Here is a 12,025-nt window from a genome sequence, read left to right on the forward strand (position 1 = left end):
CACCACTAGGTTGCTACGCAGTGGACGACCAACATAGTTTGTGACTTCATGCTCCAGACCGGACACTGGGAGCCTGGTGTGGATGGACAAAATCAACATGCACACGATGGTGCATGAGGACACGCGATGGTGCATGCGGACACGCGTGTGGCCGGTGCAGTCAGCATGTAATGGAGCCTCACAGTTGCTGCCATTGCCAACAGATGTAGAATTCAGCTTTCTTCTATGTATTGGAGTAGTTACATTTTATCACCAGGAGGTGGTACTGTAAACAAGCTTTACAAATTCACACAAACTGTCTGAGACATTAGGGGGAGACAACTTACTTCTAATTTGGACAGAATTGGTCAGAATCTCTATAACCAGTACAATATAATCATTGAAGATTAGGGATTGAGATTAAAGACTAATGTTAGGATGTAGTTGGAATAGCAAGGCACATTTGCTTGATTTAACACACCCTTGGTTGATTATGTAAAATCATCATACGCCTGTTAATTTCCCTAAACACATCATCTCCTCTGTGTCCACAGGGCTTCAGGAGAAGTGGCCGATGTGTGGCAGTGTGACAGTTGAAGGGTCAGGATGACATCTGTAGCCGCCGATTACGACCACATGGAGATCCAGCAGCAGCAGCAGCAGCAGCAGCAGCAGCAGCAGTACAGCAGCGACATTGTCAACAACCGCTGGGATGCTGACGAGTGGGACAACGAAAACAGCTCGGCCAGGCTGTTTGAACGCTCCCGCATCAAGGCCTTGGCAGGTAGGCACCAGAACTACAACACTACTGGGTCTGAGGACTGTCTTACACATGGATATACTGTTTTACATTGTCCTTTCCAGCACAGTTCAAGCAAAGTTAGCTACCGGGCGGCAGGGTAGCCTAGTGGTTCGAGCGTTGGACTAGTAACCGGAAGGTTGCAAGTTCAAACCCCTGAGCTTTCGAGGTACAAATCTGTCATTCTGCACCTGAACAGGCAGTTAACCCACTGTTCCTAGGCTGTCATTGAAAATAAGAATTTGTTCTTACCTGACTTGCCTAGTTAAATAAAGGTTAAAAATAAATCCACAGTGGATACGCAAACAACTTTGTCCCCTGCTCCAACCTGACTGCCTGGTCATAGACTAACTAAACACTAGGGGCCAACACTGGCCCCAACTGACACAGCACCAGCTTCTTCTATTGCATAAATGGGTTCCAAATGTCACAGTGATGTATACTTCATCATGGGGTCAGGCTGGATTCAGGCTATCCTTTGGCTACTCTTGAACCAATTGAACTCTCCAGCTACTCTCTTGATCTAATCAGATTAAGTTTCTATGCTACATAGGATTAAGCTGTATTGCTTGATAATTGGGATCATTAGGCTTTAATGTCATTGCGGTGAGTGTGTCCACTGTCTCTGGACCGCATACGGTACTTCTGTGAAGATTAACAGGGGATTAGTGGGCACAGAGTTGCAGAATAGCCGTTAACGAGGAATAATTAATTATGGAAAATGAGGATAAACTCTGGTGGCAGGTAATCTATGTTGTACAGAAAATAAATATACGAACGTACAGTAAGTGGCCAAAGCCCGGTGTAATTGTAGAAAAAGTATACACACCTACTGTACCCCCCTATAGTACATAATGTGTCCCTGCTGAGGTGTTCCTCTTTTACCCCCAGTAGTATTAGTGGTGGCACTGTGTTTGTGCTGTAATCGTAGCTGTAGGCCTGTTTTTGGGCTCCATAGTTCACTGGTTTCTAGGCTAATATGCTAGTGTTCCACTTAACTAAATAATTTACCTGCCTCTTAAATATGCAGGAGTTGTTGGGGACTACAGCACCACAACATGGCTTCTCCGGCTCTTTGACTTTCAGTAAATTTGGTCTTTCAATCATAATAATGTCTGTATTCTTGTTATTGGGCCATATGTATTGTCAATCCTGCTTTTCTCTTATCCCCATAGAGTAGCTTGTGTCACTGTCTGAGTTGCTTTTTGTAGACTATGTACAGTGCCTTCAGAAAATGTTCAGACCCCTAGACTTTTGACACATTTTGTTACGTTACAGACTTATTCTAAAATGGATTCAATAGAAAAGAATCTGCAGCAATCTACACACAATACCCATAGTGTCAAAGCGAAAACAGGTTTTTAGACAATTTTGCAAGTATTCAGCCCCTTTGCTATGAGACTCCAAATTGAGCTCAGGTACATCCTGTTTCCATGGATAATCCTTGAGATGTTTCTACAACTTGATTGGAGTCCACATGTGGTAAATTCAGTTGATTGGACATGATTTGGAAAGGCGCACACACACCTGTCTATATAAGGTCCCACAGATGTCAGAGCAAAAACCAAGCCATGATGTCAATGGAATTGTCCGTCGAGCTCCGAGACAGGTTTGTGTCAAGGCACAGATCTGTGGAAGGGTACCAAAACATTACTGCAGCATTGAAGATCCCCAGGAACACAGTGGCCTCCATCATTCTTAAATGGAAGACTTTTGGAACCTCCAAGACTCTTCCTAGAGCTGACTGCCCGGCCAAACTGAGTATTGGGGGGAGAAGGTCCTTGGTCAGGGAGGTGACCAAGAACCCGGTGGTCACTCTGACAGAGCTCCAGAGTTCATCTGTGGAGATAGGAGAACCTTCCAGAAGGACAACCATCTCTGCAGCACTCCACCAATCATGCCTTTATGGCGGAAGCCACTCGTCAGTATAAGGCACATGATTGCCCGCTTGGAGTTTGCCAAAAGCCACCTAAAGACTCTTAGACCATGAGAAACAACATTTTCTGGTTTGATGAAACAAAGATTGAACACTTTGGCCTCAATGCCAAGCGTCACATCTGGAGGAAACCTGGCACCATCCCTACCATGAAGCATGGTGATGGCAGCATCATGCAGTGGGGATGTTTTTCAGCGGCAGGGACTGGGAGGCAAAGATTAACGGAGCAAAGTACAGAGCGCTCTTTCGTGAAAGCCTGTTCCAGAGTGCTCAGGACCTCAGACTGGGACGAAGGTTCACCCTCCAACAGGACAACGACCCTAAGCACACAGCCAAGACAATGCAGGAGTGGCTTCGGGACAAGTCTCTTAATGTCCTTGAGTGGCCCAACCAGAGCCCAGACTTGAACCCGATCAAACATTTCTGGAGACCTGAAAATAGCTGTGTAGTAATGCTCCCCATCCAACTTGGCAGAGCTTGAGAGGATCTGCAGAGAAGAATGAGAGAAACTCCCCAAATACAGGTGTGCCAAGCTTGTAGGGTCATACCCAGAAGACTCAATGCTGTAATCGCCAAAGGTGCTTCAACAAAGTACTGAGTAAAGGGTCTCAATACATATGTAAATGTGATATTTCATAAATTTTTTATCAATTAGCAAACATTTCTAAAAACCTGTTTTTGCTTTGTCATTGTGGGCTATGTAGATTGACAGGGGAAAAAAACAAGGTCAATGTTTTGTTCTGAAGGCACTGTAGCTAGAATATTATAAACTGGGTCATTTGGGTCCTGGATGCTGATTGGCTGAAACAGCATTTAAGCCGTATGTAGATCAGACAATATACCATGGGTGTGACGCAAAAATACTTTTTTACTGTTGTATTTATGTTGGTAACCAGTAGGGATGGCACTAATATGTGGAAATTCCATATCGATATCAGTTGTAGGGTTGGGCAGTATCAAGATTTCCATACTTTCATTCTGTTCCTGTACCATATCGGTGTGTTAGGTATAACCTGCAGGGCACACATAGGGCACTATTTATTTCCTTAAAAGAAAATTCTAACAAAGTAGTAGTGAATTCCCATAGCGGATGCTAGCTAAATGCTAACTTGCGCAAGCGAATATAAACTATTTGCAAGGACAGACAACCCAGCTCATAAATATCTTAAAGGGCTACTCACACTTGATCTAGGAGGGGATTGTTTGTCTCTACTGAAACCAAGAAGCTTGATCTTGCAAGCTAGCCACTTATAGCTAGCAAGTTAGCAAACCAAATGCATAGCTGGAGCCCTGAGCTGAAGAAAATGTATTTGGCATGTCTTAGTTAACTTCTAGTTGGTTATAAGATATTTAGCTGTCAAACAATAGTATTGAATTTGTGACTGGCTCAACTACAAATGGGTGGGTGGAAAATCATACCGTGGGTATTTCAAAATACCCCGGTTTATGGAATATACAGCATTCAGCCCAAGCCTAATCAGTCGCAATTTTTTTCATATCATATATAAAAAATAAAAATAAATGTTATATCACACCGTAACGTGGTTTCAGTTCCTTATGAGCCACCATAGTTGTTGTCATCTGATGAGAGCTCGAACTGCTCCAAATTTGAACAAGCAAACTGACTGGCTAGCTAGCTAGACCTAAATTGGAGTAGACTAATTTAGCTGTACCGCTATACCAAATCTGGAGCTAAATTTCAAGCTATACACTTTGTGCCCATTCCGTCTTTGTCCGATTAGCAAAAAATCTGATCTGTAGGAGAGAGTTGATCTAGTAGACCACTGATTTGGCCAGGTCATCCTCCTCTGGGCCGCTGCTTGGCCAGGTCGACATCCTTAGCGAGATGACATCATGTTCTATGAGGAAATAGAACACTTTTTTTGTATGTTCTGTATGAGATACAAGTTTGAGTTTAAAAAAATAATTTCTCTCTCCAATTAATGCTTTGGCCACGTATCAGTATAGAACGAGTCAACACATTTCTTTGGATATGAGTTAACGGAATAATATCTTTTAAAAGTGAGATTTTTACTGGGCAGTTACTTTAAACTACACATAATGCAAATAATATATGTATGGTACAAATATCCATATGTCTTACCATGTGCTAGCTGGCTATTTTGTCAGGTGGGTTCACCACTGATTTGTGGGCTAGTCACTAACTGTCACAGCTGGCTGAAGGACTGGACCAAGGTGCAGCATGGTAAGCGTACATTTTCTTTATGTAAAAATGACGCAGACAAACCAAACCGTGACGCTATGTGCCCTGAACAAAGTCTAAATTAACTTCCCACAAAACAGGTGGGGGAAAAGAGTACCTAAGTATGGCTCTCAATCAGAGACAACGATAGACAGCTGTCCCTGATTGAGAACCATACCAGGCCAAGACATAGAAAGGACATAGAATGTCCACCCTAGCCTAACCAAAATAGAGAAAAAAAGCCTCTCTATGGCCAGGGCGTGACACTAACGTTAGCTACTTGGCTAGCTAGTTAGCTACCATCTAGCTGAAGGGTATTAGGTAACGTTAGCTAAAGCAGATGAAAAAAGAAAAGCAAGTTGGCTAACTACAAACATGTTTGTTAAAACCAGATGATGTGTGCACAAGCATAAACAGAAATAATGTAAAGAATACATACATGGTACAAATTTGCTTTCTTACAATGCTCCAGCTGTCTAGCTAGCTCGTGAATCATTTTTCCACCAGCAGGTGTTTGTTGCCTGCTATTTTGTTCTATAACTATTTGTGGGCTAGCTGTCTAGTTAGCTAGTAGGTGAGGGCAGTTGACTCATGGAGAGCAAATAAATGTATGTATACTTAAAAATATAAACGAAACGTGAAATGTTGGTCCCATGTTTCATGAGCTGAAATAAAATATCCCAAAAATGTTCCACATGCACAAAAAGCTTATTTCTCTGAAATTGTGTTCACAAATTTGTTTACATCCCTGTTAGGGAGCATTTTTCCTTTGCCAAGATAATCCATACACCTGGCAGGTGTATCAAGAAGTTGATTAAACAGCATTATCATTACAGAGGTGCACCTTGTGCTGGGGACAAAAAAAGGCCAACATATTTGCAGTTTTGTCACACAACACAATGCCACAGATGCAATTGACATGCTGACTGCAGAAATGTCCACCAGAGCTGTTGCCAGAGAATTAAATGTTAATTTCTCACCATAAGCCACCTCCAATGTCATTTTCGAGAATTTGGCAGTACGTCCAACTGGCGTCACAACCACAGACATGTAACCACGCCAGCCCAGAACCTCCACATCCGACTGCTTCCCCTTCGGGATCAATTGAGACCTGCCATCCGGACAGCTGATAAAATGGAGAGGTTTTCTCTCTGTAATAAAGCCCTGATTGGCTGGGCCTAGCTCCCCAGTGGGTGGGCCTGGGTCCCAAGTGGTTGGGCCTATGCCCTCCCAGGTCGACCCATGGCTGCGCCTCTGCCTAGTCATGTGAAATCAATAGATTAGGGACAAATTAATTAATTTCAGTTGACTGATTTCCTTATATGAACTGTAACTCAGTAAAATCTTTGAAATTGATGTGTGTTGCGTTTATATTTTTGTTCAGTAACCAGTTTATAACATGTTTTACCATAATTAGTGCATTAAAAATGAATGTTTTGTCATACCCGTGGTATACCACGACTGTCAGCCAATCAGCATTTCAGAGCTCGAACCACCCAGTTTATAATGGCCAATAAACAATTTCTAAGGGCTGTTCTTATGCACGACCCAAAGCGGAGTGCCTGGATAGAGCCTATATTTTTGTTCAGAATATGAAACATGAACATTGTGGACCAAAGTATTTATTGTCTTGCCTATTTTGACAACCTTTTTGTTGTATTAAAGTTAGTGAGCTGGTCTCATTGGTGAACCCATGCTATGTCTTTGCTTTGCTAGCTATCCGCCGAGTGCGGCAGCTGCCGGTGCGTTTTTTTTTTTTTACAAGAGTGTAGAATGTGGGGTAAAATAAGTATTAAACGATATCACGACATGCCTCAGTCATATCGATATCAAACGATATTGATATCATATAGAATTATCGATATTGGTGCCCACTAGTAACCAGTTTATATTACCAATAAGGAACCTCTGGGGTTTGTTGTATATGGCTATTATGCCATGACTAAAGGCTGTATCCAGGCACTCCACTTTGGGTCGTGCATAAGAACAGCCCTTAGAAATGGTATATTGGCCATTATAAACTGGGTGGTTCGAGCTCTGAAATGCTGATTGGCTGACAGTCGTGGTATACCACGGGTATGGTAAAACATTTATTTTTAATGCTCTAATTACATTGGTAACCAGTTTATAACAGCAATAAGGTACCTCGGGTTTGTGGTATATGGCCTATATAGCACGGCTTTCGTGCATAATAACAGCCCTTAGCTGTGGTATATTGGCCATATACCACACCCTCTGGGGCCTTATTGCTTGAATACTGTATATAGCATCATTTGTATTGTTAGGTCTGAGTTATATTGTTCGTGTATCACCGGGTTATTATGTTGCATGGTATTATTACTTTCCCCTGTTTTCGAATTAAGCAGATCTGATTTAATTGATTACTGCACCATTCATGCATTCATGTAATCTATCTCTATACTGACCTGATGTTTGTGCAGTACGAACCCTTTCTCTCCGCCCTACCCTTGCTTTTTTCTCTCTTTCGTTCACTCTCTCTCACTCCCTCTCCCCCGCTCCCTCTTAGCATTTGCTGGCCAGATGTGAGTTTAACGTTGCAGTGGCGGTGGCATTCTGCTCCTTGCTCGTCACTTAATGGAGGTGACTGCGCTTACATCACTCACACATGCCTGCCCCTTTTTTCAGAGGCGTTCATCATCAGTTATGCAGCCCGTGTGGTTCTGCCTATGTCAGCAGTTTAATATGGAATATTGCCATTTTCTCACAATGTTAGTTGTGAAACATGTATTTATAGGCATTACTTAGGTTAATTGTAACTATCCATACTGTATTTAAGTAAAATCTTCAAATCAGAATCACCTCTCAAAATGTTGTCTAGCAGTTGCAGTCAAGGATAGCTGTACAGTGTAGGGCAGGGCACAATTGGCCCAGTGTCGTCCAGGTAAGGGGAGGGTTTGGCCGGGGTAGGCTGTCATTGTAAAATAAGAATTTGTTCTTAACTGACTTGCCTAGTTAAATAAAAATAAATAAATACATTACATAATGCACCCCGCCAACACACTAAACCATGCTGTTCAAGGATACAGGATAATGACTTAGGAGGTACCAGGTCTTGTGTTTGATCAAACTAACATATCTGTGTAAATCAAATCTATGGTGTAAACCGATGCCCCTTCCTGAGGCACAGGCTAGTTTTCTCCTGAACAGTGCGTATGGCCTGGTGTGTTTCAGCTCCACAGTGTGCATATGATAGGTAGGCAAATCTGAAACCACTTGGGTCTAACTGCACTGATCTCTTTAGAAACAGATCTGTATCTCCTTACACTGAAGGAAGGAGCGAGGGAGTGTGTATGTATGGCTAACAGTACATATTCAGTTTGGAGCTAATCCCAAGTTAGGGTATGATATGTACAGTAGTGTACAGTATGAGAATATGCCCAACAGCCAAGAGGTTTGTGTGTGAATGTCTGTCTGCGATGGTAAATAATGTAATGAAGAACCCCCTGCATTTGCTAAGACAGTCTGCACTGCGGGATGCTGGTTTCCAGTAATAGTGTTTGTGGTTTGTTTTTTACACCCTTTCAATTTGTGTGTATTGACCTGTTTGTAACCTTGGCAGTATCCCTGCTGTGTTTCTGGTAAACTTCGCTCTGCTTGACCCTGGAAGGTCCAGGAATAACCCGTGCGGAGGTGACAGGAATGGCTGTGGAGTTGAGGAGAGGAGCTCTTAAAAGCAATCGCCACATTCTGAAAAGCCGGGCCCAGCCAAGACGTGTAAATAAATAAAACTAGCCATGGCAGCCTCCTCTCCTCCCATCTTAAAGAGTCTTTATGCTGCTGAGCACCCACCCCAAGCCCCCCTGCTCCTAACATTCTCTGCATTCCAAAATGTACACATTAAAACAGGAAGCCCCCGACTCAGACAGACTCCCCAGGTCTGGGGGAGGTGTAACATGTCCCAAATATAAGAGAAAGATGAGAAATTGTGTGGAGTGGACGCTGACTGGCTCAGTAAAGATGTTCATCAATCTCTGGCAGGAGCTGAGCTCATAAGAATATCATTTACATTCGACAGGGATGAAGCGGAGTGCTCTTGTGAAATTCTCCACGATGGCTTTACAAGTTGGTGTCCTTAACGCATCGCTGTGGAGCCCAGTGAAGGCTGTGCCAGCAGGGCCAGGTTTCTTAGCAACCCACTGGCTTCGTACCACCTCCACCTGTCATAGCTGTCTCATGGCTGTCCCCATGTAGCTTCTAATCTAGATTATGTATGGGCTATGTAGAGTGCCTGTGTGTTTGAGTCTGTGCCTTAGCAGGTCTCTGGTGTACCATCTTTGTGGAAGCATTTAGTTAACAGAGAAGCAAAAGGAAGGCGCTTATCGAGTAACACGTGGGTTGATTGACTTTGTGGCATCTATAATGAAGTATAATGAGTTTCTTTTGTCGCCGCTGGTGTGCCGTTGTTTCCCCTTTTGTCCTTGTGGATGACAGTACAATGGCTGTAGAGGCATGTCTGTCGTGTAGCGCATGCCAAAGAGAGTGGCTGTCGAGTGATATTTCACTGCTTCACTCTCTTGGTTGGCGGGGTATGATTAAGATCACATGGTTGACCCCCCCAGGACCTTCTTTGTGAAAAGCATTTGCAACATCCTCACGGGACATTGTAGTGAGTTTTTGCTCTTGCATGCGTTAATTAGATAATATAGAAACTGTTTCAGATGAGGGTTCTGCTATTTAAGTGAGTGAGTATTTAGTTAAACAGGCGTGGCAGGATAGCCTAGTGGATAGAGCGTTGAACTAGTAACCGGAAGGTTGCAAGTTCAAACCCCCGAGCTGACAAGGTACAAATCTGTCGTTCTGCCCCTGAACAGGCAATTAACCCACTGCAGTCATTGAAATTAAGAATTTGTTCTCAACTGACTTGCCTAGTTAAATAAAGGTAAAATAATAAAATACAGTGGAGAGGGATGTATTTTGAACGGAATGTTCCACTCAAACACACTATTCAGAAGAGGAGCTCCAGAGGCGATTCACGAGGAGGCCTTGTGATTTGTGCTCTGACCATACAGGAAATTGAGGCAGTTCATATGGAGTTTTTCATTTGGTCCATACTCTTTTCCCCTCGGACATTCAGCTTTTTTCACTTCACTATTGACTACTATAAACAGCCCCCTTTCACTGCTCATGTTTACCTTGCTCATTCAGCTATCACCGTGCATTTACCTCCCACACTCATTATATACAGCACAGAGATACCCCACTCACCCAACTTTCAAAGGGTTTGTATATAAAACCTAATCTGGAAGTGCCTCCCCCACCATGCTATGCTAGGCTGGCTCGGGCCAAACCTGGAATGGTTTTCAGTGCGTATAATCACATTAGACTGACTGCCCTGTGAAAACATACAGCAATGTTAAGATATGTTACAGTATAAATACATTGCCAGGAGTAATGGGCCCAGCAGGGTTGAATTCACATGAGGTTTGGGAAGTAGAAACCTTTTATCCCCTAAAAGCCATGCCTTCCATTTAAAGCTAGTAAAGAAATTCCATACCATTAAAATGCCTGGAATTTAAGAAAGTCCAGCTTTGAAATGGTGTAAAAGGGGGGCTTTCCGGCAAAGGGGTTTCAGATGGGTGGGAATATTGTGCTGTTGGACTAGTCTAACTACTGTAGATGTTTAAGAGTGCTTTCTTTTCAGGAAAAACTGAGTAAATGAGGATTCAATGTTTTTCTGATCAGTAAAAGGCTTATTTTGTGCTCTGTGATTATATAATAACCCCTCACTTCAATCGGTGGGTCAGGCGGACTACATGGCTAAATAATGAAGAGGAAAGGAGAGAAGACTGGGGAGACCTGCCTGCACTTTGGGTCCAGTTCACTGTCTAGGATATTATTACACAGAGCTCACTATGAGAGCTCCTTATTCTTCTGGCTTTGTCTGGCCATTCAAAAGCCAGTGCATTTTTGTAAGGCCCACACACTAATGTGAAACGGTGAGGGTGGGGGGGCTAGCAATGAACTCTAACAGGACGTGCTGGTAAAACACAGTCAGGAAGTTTGTTTTTTTGTGCATGAGCCTGTCTACGCATCAGTGAAATATTAGGGGATGTTTTGTCTCTTAAAATAACAAATGTACTTAGAAATTGGGAAGGTCGTGGCCAAGTCTCCCCCTCCCCCTTTCCATTTCCATTTGGTACAGCCCACCACTCCCCTCTGCTCCTCCCTCCCACTCCCTTTTTTGGTAATGAGGCTGTGACATCACCACTGAACACAAGGACTGTGAGTGGCTGCTGAAGGAATTCCAGGTTGCTGGCTCCTCCCCCCTCCCTAAGGTTTGTAAAAGGTGTGCAGTGTTTGAGCAGCCCTTTGCTCATTGCAGGAGTACAGAGTCCAGCGTGCTTTCTCTGCTTCCCTCTCTCTCTCTCTCACTCTCTCTCTCCCTGTGGCTTTTACCATATTGGAACGGAGCACTTTATCGTTCTCACTGTGCGTGTTAGTGTCAGCAAGCTGCTTGTGCTGTGCAAAGATGGGGGGGATGATAGAGTAGGGGAGGACAGAAGACTGAGACGAGTATGATGCTGTGGTGCTGCTGAGCCAGCATTTCACCTCGGGGCTAACTGCTGCACGATCACCCAGAGAGGGACTCTCCCAGCTAACCTTTTACAGGGACCACCACTGGACATTGTTTTTTAGAAGGAGGGGGACCAGCGAACCCTTCTTCTCTCCAGCCCTTTATTTTCTACTGGACTGATGGAGCTACAGAGGGCGACCAGCATGCCTGGCCCCTTGTCCCCAGGGCCTGTCTTTCCAGGGTCCCACTCCCCAGGATCCCTGTCCCCTTCCTCTGGGCCCGGCCCCTCTCTTGCCTCCAGTCCCGGCCCTGATCCGGGCTACTCTGCTAAACAGGCTGCCTTCAACTACAACCAACTCGAGGGCCGATTTAAGCAGCTGCAAGGTAAGATAAGTAGGGAGGAAGGCAGAGCAGAGCCCAGGGCTTTGTTTACCAGCGTTGCTATGCACGCTAAAGTTGCGGATGATAGCTGACAAACGGGAGGGTCTGTAGTATCCGGTTCATAAAGACATGATTTCATGGTGTCGGGAAGCAGTTGTGTATCTCAGGATGCCTGGGGATGTAAGGTCTTTC

General features: G+C 43.9%; 1 protein-coding gene across 2 annotated transcripts in view; it reads left to right on the forward strand.

Annotated features, from left to right (window-relative positions):
* LOC109899776 (spectrin beta chain, non-erythrocytic 1) overlaps positions 1 to 12,025 on the forward strand; it is a 121,523-nt gene that overhangs the window by 30,324 nt on the left and 79,174 nt on the right. The window contains exon 2 of one of the 2 annotated variants that reach the window (XM_020495297.2): positions 534 to 763. In XM_020495297.2, the coding sequence (XP_020350886.1) occupies positions 586 to 763 (178 nt within the window). In that variant the 5' untranslated portion in view covers positions 534 to 585. Of the gene's footprint in view, positions 1 to 533; positions 764 to 11,242; positions 11,837 to 12,025 lie in introns of those variants that run through there. The other variant, XM_020495296.2, reaches the window with a different exon arrangement.

Source organism: Oncorhynchus kisutch, linkage group LG11 (genome assembly GCF_002021735.2).
Source record: "Oncorhynchus kisutch isolate 150728-3 linkage group LG11, Okis_V2, whole genome shotgun sequence".
NCBI classification, from domain to species: domain Eukaryota; kingdom Metazoa; phylum Chordata; class Actinopteri; order Salmoniformes; family Salmonidae; genus Oncorhynchus; species Oncorhynchus kisutch.